This window comes from Heterodontus francisci, chromosome 46, assembly GCF_036365525.1.
Source record: "Heterodontus francisci isolate sHetFra1 chromosome 46, sHetFra1.hap1, whole genome shotgun sequence".
Lineage (NCBI taxonomy): Eukaryota > Metazoa > Chordata > Chondrichthyes > Heterodontiformes > Heterodontidae > Heterodontus > Heterodontus francisci.
In genome coordinates this window covers 16161886-16174713 of record NC_090416.1, presented here as the reverse complement: position 1 = coordinate 16174713, position 12828 = coordinate 16161886, and the positions used below count along the sequence as shown (strand labels likewise).

The 12828-nt window shown below is 52.8% G+C and overlaps 1 protein-coding gene across 4 annotated transcripts in view; it reads left to right on the top strand.

Moving 5' to 3' along the window:
- The window catches only part of LOC137357001 (semaphorin-4B-like), a 94084-nt gene that overhangs the window by 65329 nt on the left and 15927 nt on the right, over window positions 1–12828 (top strand). For 3 of the 4 annotated variants that reach the window (XM_068022933.1, XM_068022930.1, XM_068022929.1), the window contains exons 3-7: window positions 2047–2207; window positions 3303–3365; window positions 4427–4525; window positions 11218–11329; window positions 12377–12493. In XM_068022933.1, coding sequence (XP_067879034.1) covers window positions 2190–2207; window positions 3303–3365; window positions 4427–4525; window positions 11218–11329; window positions 12377–12493 — 409 coding nt within the window. In that variant the 5' untranslated portion in view covers window positions 2047–2189. The remainder of the gene's footprint in view (window positions 1–2046; window positions 2208–3302; window positions 3366–4426; window positions 4526–11217; window positions 11330–12376; window positions 12494–12828) is intronic. The other variant, XM_068022931.1, reaches the window with a different exon arrangement.

The following is a 12828-nucleotide window of genomic DNA, read 5'->3' as shown; positions in this document are numbered from 1 at the left end:
GTCCTGGGAGTGTTTGATGGGGACAGTGTAGAGGGAGCTTTACTCTGTATCTAACCCTGTGCTGTACCTGTCCTGGGAGTGTTTGATGGGGACAGTGTAGAGGGAGCTTTACTCTGTATCTAACCTCCATGCTGTACCTGTCCTGGGAGTGTTTGATGGGGGACAGTGTAGAGGGAACTTTACTCTGTATCTAACCCTGTGCTGTACCTGTCCTGGGAGTGTTTGATGGGGACAGTGTAGAGGGAGCTTTACTCTGTATCTAACCCCATGCTGTCCCTGTCCTGGGAGTGTTTGATGAGCCGGTGAGTTCCTGAAATCAGAACATCCCATTCCTCGGCCTTGGGATGCTTCACGTTGGTGAGCTCAACTAAAATTTATTTTGAAGACCAATTTTGTAAAGGCAGTTTCACGGCTTTAGGATCTGGGTTTTGGGTATTGAGTTGGCATTGCCTACATGCTGTAACTCATCGCTGTTTTCAGTTGATTGATGTATCTGTGGCAGATGTCGTGGTGGTACTTATACAATTGGGAAGACGGAAGTAAACAAATGGTTTGAAGTTGTTTTTTTTAAAAAAATGTCTTTTTTAATGTATATGTCCCACATTCATCTTCAACCCCACCCAAGCCTGTGGTTTCAGCCTGTGGCGATCCCTCAAATGTGCTTAAGCCACTGCCTGTGCTAATATACTACCAGCTGCTAGGTCTTCAGTGAGAGATTTTCTTCTTCCTCAGCTACACATCTGGGTTTGGACAGGGTGGAGCTCTTCTTGAGCAGGACAGTCCGGCAAGTTTTAGGTGACATTCAAGAACAGAAGTCTGTTTTTTTTTTAAACTGCAGATCAAAGTTCTCCCAGTTATTCCTGTTTCCCATCTCGCACAAATGTCAGTGAGAGATTCTCCAGTCATGACTGGACTCTCCTCACAAACTCCCTGCATCTCCTTCACCCCACATCCAAATGTGAAGTTGTCCACTTTGACAGGAGGAATGAAAAAGCAGAGTATTACTTAAACGGAGAACGACTGCAGAATTCCGAGGTGCAGAGGGATCTAGGTTTTCTAGTGCATGAGTCACAACAAGTTAGTATGCAGATACAGCAAGTCATAAAGAAGGCCAATGGAATGCTATCCTTTATTACAGGAGGAATTGAAAATAAAAGTAAGGATGTTATGCTTCAGTTATACAGGTCATTGGTGAGACCACATCTCGAATAATGTGTGCAGTTTTGATCTCCTTATTTAAGGAAGGATGTAAATGCATTGGAGGCGGTTCAGAGGAGGTTTACTAGTTCCGATGAAGGGTCACTGACCCGAAACGTTAACTCTGCTTCTCTTTCCACAGATGCTGCCAGACCTGCTGAGTGGTTCCAGCATTTCTTGTTTTTATTTACTAGACTGATACCTGGAATGAGAGGTAGCTTATGAGGAAGGGAGACTTGATTGACGTTTATAAGATCCTGACTGGTCTTGACAAGGTGTTTGTGGAAAGGATGTTTCCTCTAGTGGTGAGACCAGAACTAGGGGGCACTGTTTTAAAATTAGGGGTCGCCTTTTTTCTCTCAGAGGGTTGTGTGACTTTGGAACTCTGCCTCAGAAGGTGGTGGAGGTGGGGTCATTGAATATTTTAAAGGTGGAGGTAGATAGATTCTTGTTAGGCAAAGGAATCAAAGATAATTGGGGGTAGATAGGAGTGTGGAATTCAAGACACAAGCAGATCAGGCATGTTCTTATTGAATGCCGGAGCAGTCTAGAGGGGCTGAATGGCCTACTTCTGCTCCTAATTCGTATATTAGTATTCCCCCTCCCCTTCCTGTTTCAACCTCGGCAACATGTGGCAACCCCAGTCCGTCTGCACACCTCCCTCTCATTGGCACGGCTTGCCCACGCATGGCATGGCAACGCGAAGGAGGGCATTTTGAAACGCGCTGAGGGGTCGAAGGAGAGGTCTCAATCCCGCCGAGGACCCTTCAGAGTGACGCCCTGCGAGGTCTAGTCACTTAGGCTTCTCCGCAGGCAGCTCTCCCCAACTCTGTGTTCTCTCCACTGCAGGCGACCCCAGTCGGACGTTCTCACAATTTTCCAAGGAAGGCTATCAGAATTACAGCACCCTGCTGCTCAGTAAGGACAAGGAGACGCTCTACGTGGGGGCCCGCGACATTCTCTTCTCTGTCAGCACGGCTGTCGTCGGGAGCATGGAGTTGATAAAAGAGGCAAGTGCCGCACCTCGCTCTTCCGCCCCGCGTCAGGCCGCGACTCAATGGGTGGGGCTCTCAGTTCTGGGCCAGGAGATCATGGGTTGGAGGGCCCCCTCCAGAGACTGGAGCAACAGCATAGCAGCTGGCAATCACTACTGGAGCAATTTTAACATAACCCGCCTGTGGGGAATCAGACGTGCTGATGCTGCCTTTAGAGGAGAGTAAATTCAGTCGGGGGAGGTAAATCAGCGTTGCACCCGATCCTGTCAATGTCCCAATTTGGGATGGGGCTCTAGTGCATGTTAAAATTGCCCCCTATACAGTGATTTTTAAAAAAACAAGTAATCGAAAGGAGGGCTACAAAGCAAAACGGAAGTTGGGGAATGTAGTAACCTTGAACGAAGGTACTGTGATCGACTTGGACAGGCAATTGGTCCTGATTCCTGGGGAGTCTCTCGCTGTGGGACTGGATGCACTGCTCTGGAAAGGGTTATCTTCAGATGAATATTTTGAGACAATAATGAATGACATTCATTGTCAGACATATTACTGTGTCTGGCTTTCATTAATCCGTAATTAAAAGGATAATAATAATTAACCCTTGTCCAGTCTCCTCCGTCAGCTCTCAGCTGCCTCAGTCCCCCCCCCCCAACAGAATTATCCAGTGCCCAGCATCATTTTGGCTGTGAGATTGTGCTGAAGGTTTTGGCCAAGTCCCTGGGGGGGCACAGTATGATCCCAGGTACGAGCAGATGCTGAAGCTGTTCTCAGTCAGCGTGGTGGGGTTTGGAGCTCCGCGCTAGAGCTCAGTGGCCCTGGGACAGAGAGACGATGGAAAATCATGTTCCCGGTCGCTATCCAATGACCAGCACCTGGTCCCCCCCCCCCATCTGCAAAATGTGGCCGTTGGACAAGGACGAGGACAGGCTCAGGGTTGAATGGCCTGCCAACACATAGGTGAGGAGTGACTACCTGCGAGAGGCTGGAAGATCTCTGATGTCCGTGGAACCCGTTCCTCAGCGAGAGTCGGAGTAGGAGCAGAGGGCGGCCAGGCGCCACCTTTCAAAAGCATTTCATACGGTTTTTCTATTTTTTTGTTGCTCGTTTCAGCTACACTGGAAGGCGACGGAGAACAAAGTGCAGGAGTGTTCCTTTAAGGGGAAGAGCAAAGAGGTAAGATGTGCAGACTTATCCATTTACCCCTAACCGTGACTGCAACCCAGCGTCAATCCACCCCTCTCATCAGTCCTGTCACCTCTCAGTCCACAAATCACAGACTCTTGTTGAGTTTTAAACCCGATTTCAGTCAGTATTTTCACCTGACTGTGGGCACTGTGCTCATCATGAAGAGCACTCCTGTTTCCTTGTGGCCGCACAGAAAGAAAGAAAGCCTCACCTTCAGGTGTTTCTTGGGCTGTTCCGCTGTGTGAAACTAGGTGGGGTGGGGGGGGCGTGAACGGGAGCGACATGGCACCCCAATTAAAGGGGCCTGTGCCCTGACTCAGACCCTACAGCGGTAGGGCTAGGGGGGAAATGGCATCAGGCACAGCAATGGCAGGGATGGGGTGGTAGGTCGTACCCTGCCATCTTCGAGAGACTACCGCCCTGCTTTCAACAGGCGAGAGACCTTGTACTCTACCCCCTCCTCCCCATGATATCATTAGGTGTGTTGTTCTGCTGGATACGGTGGTCCCTATAAATTGACCTTTAATTCCTGAGCTTCCAGGACAATCCGGGAGTTTTGGCAGCCCTATCTGGGTCTGACGAGGGGAAAGGAGGGCGGGCTAATGCACAATGCCACGGTGTGTGATCCTTGGTCTCCCAACTCACTGAGCATCAGCTCTCTCTTACGTTGCCTCCTCCCCGGTATGGTGGTGGAAGATCCAGGATCCCATCCCTCACTTGCACTGCGTTCCCTGGTCGGAGCCAGGGCGTGGGCTAGGACTCTGCAGTCGGCTCTGGATTAGGGAGGGCAGGAAAGGAGCCTGGTTGCTGTCCTGTGCCCTTGGCCTGCAGAGGATGTGGGTGCTGCTGACAGGCAGGATCAGGCCATTCAGTTGGGGTACTGGATGGTGGCTGTGTAATCCAGACCCCAGCAAGCCTTCGGGACAAGAGTGGGGTAAATTGAGATTGTTGAGTATTTATGTTCGCCTACACTCTTGCCTCTAAACGTACAGACAGTCTGAGAATTCCTGGGTACAATAACACCTAATTCCTGTTCATTTTCCTTGCAGAGCGATTGTTTTAACTTCATCCGTGTCATCCTGCCAGTGAACAAGAGCCACATTTATACCTGTGGGACTTATGCATTCAGCCCGACCTGCACGTATATTGTAAGAGCATCATCAACTTTTGAAACTCAAACTCTAGGCTAATCCCACTTACATATCAGCGCAGCATTTCACTATTCCCACATCCTGTTTTACTTAGTCTCTGTATTTCTCTCCCTGTCTACGCATATGTGTTGATCTGCCTCTCTCTCTGGGGGGTTTTCTCTCTTCCCTCTGTGCATCCCCCGCTCTCTCTGTCTCTATCTCTTTGTAAGACCTAACCTTCTACCCCATGACAGGTTGCTCTACTACTCGAATATGAGAATTATCAGAAATAATGAGACAACACTCAAAGCCCAAATCAAGCACTCATGTCTTTACTGGGCTTTCTAGGAATACCAGTTAACAAGACAATGCACCCGTTAGTCACTAATACGTTACAAGGAGTTATAAATAGGATCACCCAGCGAATGGTCACTTCCTGCAGATTGCACTCTTGAGCAGCTGACCGAGTTGCTTGGCTCAAGCATCGAATCATTCTTTGCAATGATTTTTATACCAACTTTCCAAAGTGGGCATGATGTTTCATTGACAAGATTGCACTGCCCTATCAAAATCCACCTGAAGCTACAATTGTCCAATGAGGCATCGAATTCCTTGTTCGCACTTAGATATTAGAGGCTGCCTTGATGATGATCATATTTACATTTCCTTCAGTAATTTCATCACCTCTCGTGGATGTTACAGATGCTTTTTATGATCTTCATCAGTAAACGCAATAGCAGCTTCCTTTCCTGGTCATGCGCAGGGGAAACGGTGACGCCGTGGTAACGTTACTGAACTAGTAATCCAGAGGCCCAGGCTTATGCCCTGGGGACACCGGTTGAAATCCCACTACAGCAGTCTGGAATTGAAAGCTAGTCTCAGTAATGGTGCTATGAAGCTATCACTAACTGTCGTAAAAACTCATCTGCTTCACTAATGTCCTTTCAGGAAGGAAATCTGCTGCCCTTACCTGGTCTGGCCAACATGTGACTCCAGACCCACAGCAATGTGGTTGACTCTTACATGCCCTCTGAAATAGCCTAGCAAGCCACTCAGTTGTCATGGGCAATTAAGGATGGGCAACAAATGCTGGCCTTGCCAGTGATGCCCATCTCCCATGTGAGAATTTTAAAAAACACATTTTAGAACCACAGGACAATTAAATAATCCAAGTCCCTTAAATTGCTGACTTTTTACACACTATTGCTTGGAGAATTTCTAGTTTCTCCACATTTCAAAAGAAGGCAAACTGCCTCTCTCGCAGCTTTTCCAAACACTTTGGACCATTTAGGCAGCTGAATTAGCATTTCTCAAAACACATTCAGTCTCCTGTCTTTGTGTTTCAGACACCAATACTGCATGTTTTTGTGTACACAAAGCTTCTCCAAAACACTAACTTTGCATCAAAGCGAAACATAGCTTTGAAGTATGTCTGTGTATTGTTTCTGACATGATTTTTACAACTTTTCTGCTTTTTGCTAAACATTCCATAACTTTAAAATGTTTTTTCAACAGTTTTTCATCTGTTTAACTGTAATGAAAACAACTTGCAGCTGTTAACAGGATAGAGTCATAGAGTCATACAGCACTGAAACAGGAGGAAACTGGAGCACCCGGTGGAAACCCACGCGGTCACAGGGAGAACTTGCAAACTCCACACAGGCAGTACCCAGAGCCGAACCTGGGTCCTGGGTCGCTGGAACTGTGAGGCTGCAGTGCTAACCACTGTGCCACCACCCCCCCCCCCCACCCCTTTACTTTAGTTCCAAAACCCTTTTGACCTTTGCAATGTATGCTGGTCAGCTTCAGTCAGTTTTCTGTACACCTGCAGATAACATAGCTTCCTATAATTCATTTAAACTATCGATGCTCCTGGGTTGGAGTAACTCGAAAGACTCAATCACAAATTTTATTACCGTCTCTTACACTCTATCTCTCTCTCTGTGTCACACTGTTGTGTGTGTGTGCATGCATGTGTCTCCTTGTATCTTTCCCCTTCTTTGTGAGGGTGGGGTGGAGCCTGTGCCCCAGTGCTTTGAGGAGATGGGAGTATAGGTGGAGCATGTGTCCCAGCACTGTGTGAGGATGGGAGTGTGGGTGGAGCCTGTGTCGTAGCAATCTATGGGGTTGGGGTGGAGCCTGTGTCCCAGCACTGTGTGGGGATGGGAGTGTGGGTGGAGCCTGTGTCCCAGCACTGTGTGGGGATGGGAGTGTGGGTGGAGCCTGTGTCCCAGCACTGTGTGGGGATGGGAGTGTGGGTGGAGCCTGTGTCCCAGCACTGTGTGAGGATGGGAGTGTGGGTGGAGCATGTGTCCCAAGACTGTGTGGGGATGGGAGTGTGGGTGGAGCCTGTGTCCCAGCACTGAGTGGGGATGGGAGTGTGGGTGGAGCCCGTGTCCCAGCACTGTGTGAGGATGGGACTGTGGGTGGAGCGTGTCCCAGCACTGTGTGGGGATGGGAGTGTGGGTGGAGCCTGTGTCCCAGCACTGTGTGGGGATGGGAGTGTGGGTGGAGCTTGTGTCCCAGCACTGTGTGGGGATGGGAGTGTGGGTGGAGCATGTGTCCCAGCACTGTGTGGTGATGGGAGTGTGGGTGGAGCATGTGTCCCAGCACTGAGTGAGGATGGGACTGTGGGTGGAGCCTGTGTCCCAGCACTGTGTGGGGATGGGACTGTGGGTGGAGCCTGTGTCCCAGCACTGAGTGAGGATGGGACTGTGGGTGGAGCCTGTGTCCCAGCACTGTGTGCGGATGGGAGTGTGGGGTGGAGCCTGTGTCCCAGCACTGTGTGGGGATGGGAGTGTGGGTGGAGCCTGTGTCCCAGCACTGTGTGGGGATGGGAGTGTGGGTGGAGCCTGTGTCCCAGCACTGTGTGCGGATGGGAGTGTGGGGTGGAGCCTGTGTCCCAGCACTGTGTGGGGATGGGAGTGTGGGTGGAGCCTGTGTCCCAGCACTGTGTGGTGATGGGAGTGTGGGTGGAGCATGTGTCCCAGCACTGTGTGGGGATGGGAGTGTGGGTGGAGCCTGTGTCCCAGCACTGTGTGAGGATGGGAGTGTGGGTGGAGCCTGTGTCCCAGCACTGTGTGAGGATGGGAGTGTGGGTGGAGCCTGTGTCCCAGCACTGTGTGAGGATGGGAGTGTGGGTGGAGCCTGTGTCCCAGCACTGTGTGGGGATGGGAGTGTGGGTGGAGCATGTGTCCCAGCTCTGTGTGAGGATGGGAGTGTGGGTGGAGCATGTGTCCCAGCACTGAGTGGGGATGGGAGTGTGGGTGGGGCCTGTGTCCCAGCACTGTGTGAGGATGGGAGTGTGGGTGGAGCCTGTGTCCCAGCACTGTGTGGGGATGGGAGTGTGGGTGGAGCCTGTGTCCCAGCACTGTGTGAGGATGGGAGGATGGGTGGAGCCTGTGTCCCAGCACTGTGTGAGGATGGGAGTGTGGGTGGAGTATTTGTCTCAGCACTGTGTGGGGATGGGAGTGTGGGTGGAGCCTGTGTCCCAGCACTGTGTGAGGATGGGAGTGTGGGTGGAGCCTGTGTCCCAGCACTGTGTGAGGATGGGAGTGTGGGTGGAGCCTGTGTCCCAGCACTGTGTGGGGATGGGAGTGTGGGTGGAGCATGTGTCCCAGCACTGTGTGAGGATGGGAGTGTGGGTGGAGCATGTGTCCCAGCACTGTGTGGGGATGGGAGTGTGGGTGGAGCCTGTGTCCCAGCACTGTGTGAGGATGGGAGTGTGGGTGGAGCCTGTATCCCAGCACTGTGTGAGGATGGGAGTGTGGGTGGAGCCTGTGTCCCAGCACTGTGTGAGGATGGGAGTGTGGGTGGAGCCTGTGTCCCAGCACTGTGTGGGGATGGGAGTGTGGGTGGAGCATGTGTCCCAGCACTGTGTGAGGATGGGAGTGTGGGTGGAGCATGTGTCCCAGCACTGAGTGGGGATGGGAGTGTGGGTGGGGCCTGTGTCCCAGCACTGTGTGAGGATGGGAGTGTGGGTGGAGCCTGTGTCCCAGGACTGTGTGGGGATGGGAGTGTGGGTGGAGCCTGTGTCCCAGCACTGTGTGAGGATGGGAGGATGGGTGGAGCCTGTGTCCCAGCACTGTGTGAGGATGGGAGTGTGGGTGGAGTATTTGTCCCAGCACTGTGTGGGGATGGGAGTGTGGGTGGAGCATGTGTCCCCGCACTGTGTGAGGATGGGAGTGTGGGTGGAGCCTGTGTCCCCGCACTGTGTGAGGATGGGAGTGTGGGTGGAGCATTTGTCCCAGCACTGTGTGAGGATGGGAGTGTGGGTGGAGCCTGTGTCCCCGCACTGTGTGAGGATGGGAGTGTGGGTGGGGCCTGTGTCCCAGCACTGTGTGGGGATGGGAGTGTGGGTGGAGCATGTGTCCCAGCACTGTGTGAGGATGGGAGTGTGGGGTGGAGCCTGTGTCCCAGCACTGTGTGAGGATGGGAGTGTGGGTGGGGCCTGTGTCCCAGCACTGTGTGAGGATGGGAGTGTGGGTGGAGCCTGTGTCCCCGCACTGTGTGAGGATGGGAGTGTGGGTGGAGCCTGTGTCCCCGCACTATGTGAGGATGGGAGTGTGGGTGGAGCATTTGTCCCAGCACTGTGTGAGGATGGGAGTGTGGGTGGAGCCTGTGTCCCAGCACTGTGTGAGGATGGGAGTGTGGGTGGAGCATTTGTCCCCGCACTGTGTGAGGATGGGAGTGTGGATGGAGCCTGTGTCCTCGCACTGTGTGAGGATGGGAGTGTGGGTGGAGCCTGTGTCCCCGCACTGTGTGGGGATGGGAGTGTGGGTGGAGCATTTGTCTCCGCACTGTGTGAGGATGGGAGTGTGGGTGGAGCCTGTGTCCCCGCACTGTGTGGGGATGGGAGTGTGGGTGGGGCCTGTGTCCCAGCACTGTGTGAGGATGGGAGTGTGGGTGGAGCATTTGTCCCAGCACTGTGTGAGGATGGGAGTGTGGGTGGAGCCTGTGTCCCCGCACTGTGTGGGGATGGGAGTGTGGGTGGAGCATGTGTCCCAGCACTGAGTGGGGATGGGAGTGTGGGTGGAGCCTGTGTCCCCGCACTGTGTGGGGATGGGAGTGTGGGTGGAGCATGTGTCCCAGCACTGAGTGGGGATGGGAGTGTGGGTGGAGCATGTGTCCCAGCACTGTGTGGGGATGGGAGTGTGGGTGGGGCCTGTGTCCCAGCACTGTGTGAGGATGGGAGTGTGGGTGGGGCCTGTGTCCCAGCACTGTGTGAGGATGGGAGTGTGGGTGGGGCCTGTGTCCCAGCACTGTGTGAGGATGGGAGTGTGGGTGGGGCCTGTGTCCCAGCACTGTGTGAGGATGGGAGTGTGGGTGGGGCCTGTGTCCCAGCACTGTGTGAGGATGGGAGTGTGGGTGGAGCATGTGTCCCAGCACTGTGTGAGGATGGGAGTGTGGGTGGGGCCTGTGTCCCAGCACTGTGTGAGGATGGGAGTGTGGGTGGAGCATTTGTCCCAGCACTGTGTGGGGATGGGAGTGTGGGTGGAGTATTTGTCCCAGCACTGTGTGGGGATGGGAGTGTGGGTGGAGTATTTGTCCCAGCACTGTGTGGGGATGGGAGTGTGGGTGGAGTATTTGTCCCAGCACTGTGTGGGGATGGGAGTGTGGGTGGAGTATTTGTCCCAGCACTGTGTGGGGATGGGAGTGTGGGTGGAGCATGTGTCCCAGCACTGTGTGGGGATGGGAGTGTGGGTGGAGCATGTGTCCCAGCACTGTGTGAGGATGGGAGTGTGGGTGGAGTATTTGTCCCAGCACTGTGTGGGGATGGGAGTGTGGGTGGAGCCTGTGTCCCAGCACTGTGTGGGGATGGGAGTGTGGGTGGAGCATGTGTCCCAGCACTGTGTGGGGATGGGAGTGTGGGTGGAGTATTTGTCCCAGCACTGTGTGGGGATGGGAGTGTGGGTGGAGTATTTGTCCCAGCACTGTGTGGGGATGGGAGTGTGGGTGGAGTATTTGTCCCAGCACTGTGTGGGGATGGGAGTGTGGGTGGAGTATTTGTCCCAGCACTGTGTGGGGATGGGAGTGTGGGTGGAGCGTGTGTCCCAGCACTGTGTGAGGATGGGAGTGTGGGTGGAGTATTTGTCCCAGCACTGTGTGGGGATGGGAGTGTGGGTGGAGCATGTGTCCCAGCACTGTGTGGGGATGGGAGTGTGGGTGGAGCATGTGTCCCAGCACTGTGTGAGGATGGGAGTGTGGGTGGAGTATTTGTCCCAGCACTGTGTGGGGATGGGAGTGTGGGTGGAGCATGTGTCCCAGCACTGTGTGGTGTTGTGCAGAATCTGTTGAAACAGATATTGCAAGTGTGCCAGCAGCTGAACTTTTGTCGGCAGGCAAGGCTTCGGGTGGGAGGCGTGATGCAGTACAGCCAAGGAGAGCCGAGCCTGTGTCCCAGCTGAACAGCACAGTGCAAGGTGGAGGAGGCGGGGACGGCTATTGAAATGAACATCACCTCCCTTACATTGCGACCTTGGGTTGGCACTGCCAAGCGGGTTCAGGAAACCTCATTCAGGAGTGTTATTACCATTAGCAACACAGCCAATGCCTCTCACAGCACACACACATATACAAACACCACTGAGAAAGTTTTACTGAATGCTTGACAGCACTGCTTTAATTGTGCCTATTGTTCAGTGTGTGTACGATGCAGAGACAGTCTGCATGAAAAGAGCAAAACTCTGACGAATCATTCCGTCTTCCAGGATGTCGAAACCTTTTCGCTGCTCACTGACTCGAATGGCTTCCCCCTAACCGAGGATGGCAAAGGCCGCTGCCCGTTTGACCCCATGCAGAAATACACAGCGACCATGGTTGGTAAGTGGCACACAGCAGACAATCACCCACCACCCACGTCGCCGTTTTGCTCCATCCCGAACAAGGCGGGTTCTGTGTGATGTAGCACAGGGACGGGCATTGCATCTGTGGTTTGACCAGGAATCCTATGGGATCTGGTCAGTACTGTAGGTTGGGTCCTTTCCTTGCTGTGACCTGGGTGTACATTCACCCCAGAGTGATGAAGTGAAAGCCTCTCCTTGATGGCTGCTCACAGTGACTCTGCAATCTCAAAACAGTTCCCTAATTTCACAAACACATTCAGAGGGAATGGCTAATTTGGGAAATTAGAGTGTCACACTGTGTGACTATTGTATTCCCTTCTTAGGTTGCAACTCATTCTGGGCAGTCTGATGGGACATTGCTCTGTATCTAACCCCATTTTTGTTTTGTTATATAAATAAAACAAAACTCAGATTAAAATGCCATTCTTGGCATCGATGATGCACTCCAGCCCCTGCGGTGGCCACCCTGCTTCCCTCTCCTGTCAGCCTGGAATCGACGGAACGAGTTCTGGAATCGCTCGTCTTCCAGTAGCCTGTTGTTAAAGTGCCAATACGTGGACCCTGCTGGCGTTCAGAGCCCACACCAGGCAATGGTCCGAGCAGGGCACTTGCCGCATGGAGGCCACCGAGATGCGGGAGACATACGCCTGCGAAATGTAGAGGTGGTCGATTCGGGACCCTCCTCCTCCAGACCTCCAGGTGAAGGCGTCGGAGTCGGGATGGACGTCCACCAAGTTGCGGGAGCAGATCAGTTCCCGAACAGAGTCCTTAGTCAACATTTCCCCTCAACCAAAACCACCCGAGGAAAAGAAACTGACTGGTCATTGATCTTGTTACTCTTTGTGAGATCTGGCTGTGCACAAAAAAATGGCTGCTCTGTTCCCGTACGTAACGAAAGTCAGTACCCTTCGGAGGAGTATTCATATGAAGCTCTTGGTATGGTAAGGTAGATGGTAAGGTGCTGTGTTTAAATACAGGTCTGCCTCTCTAACCTCCTCAGTTCTGTCTCTGTTTTATGGTCCAGATGGAGAGTTATACACAGGGACAACTAATAACTTCTTGGGGACTCAGTCCATCATCGCCCGCAACCTTGGACACAGAGTGCCATTAAAAATGGAGCCTTCTTCCAACTGGTTGCAAGGTAGGAAAATCGGCCTCCATTGACACGACTGTAGAGAATAGTTCCAGCACAGAAGAACCAAGGGAAGGGTTAGGAATGTCCGAGCAGATGCAGCAGGGGAAAGCAGAACGCATGGTGGTTTTTCAAAGGGAGGTGGAAAAATATCTTAAAGGGTATGTGAGGAGATGGGAAAGAAATGGAACGGAGGGGAGAGATCTTTCAGGGAGAGGGCATGGGGCGATGGGTAAATGGGGAAAGGGGAGGGGTCGCGACTGTTGAGGGAGATCTTTCAGGGAGAGGGCACGGGGAATCGAAGTTAATTGGGAATTAATTGGGAATGGCACAGACTGCGTTTG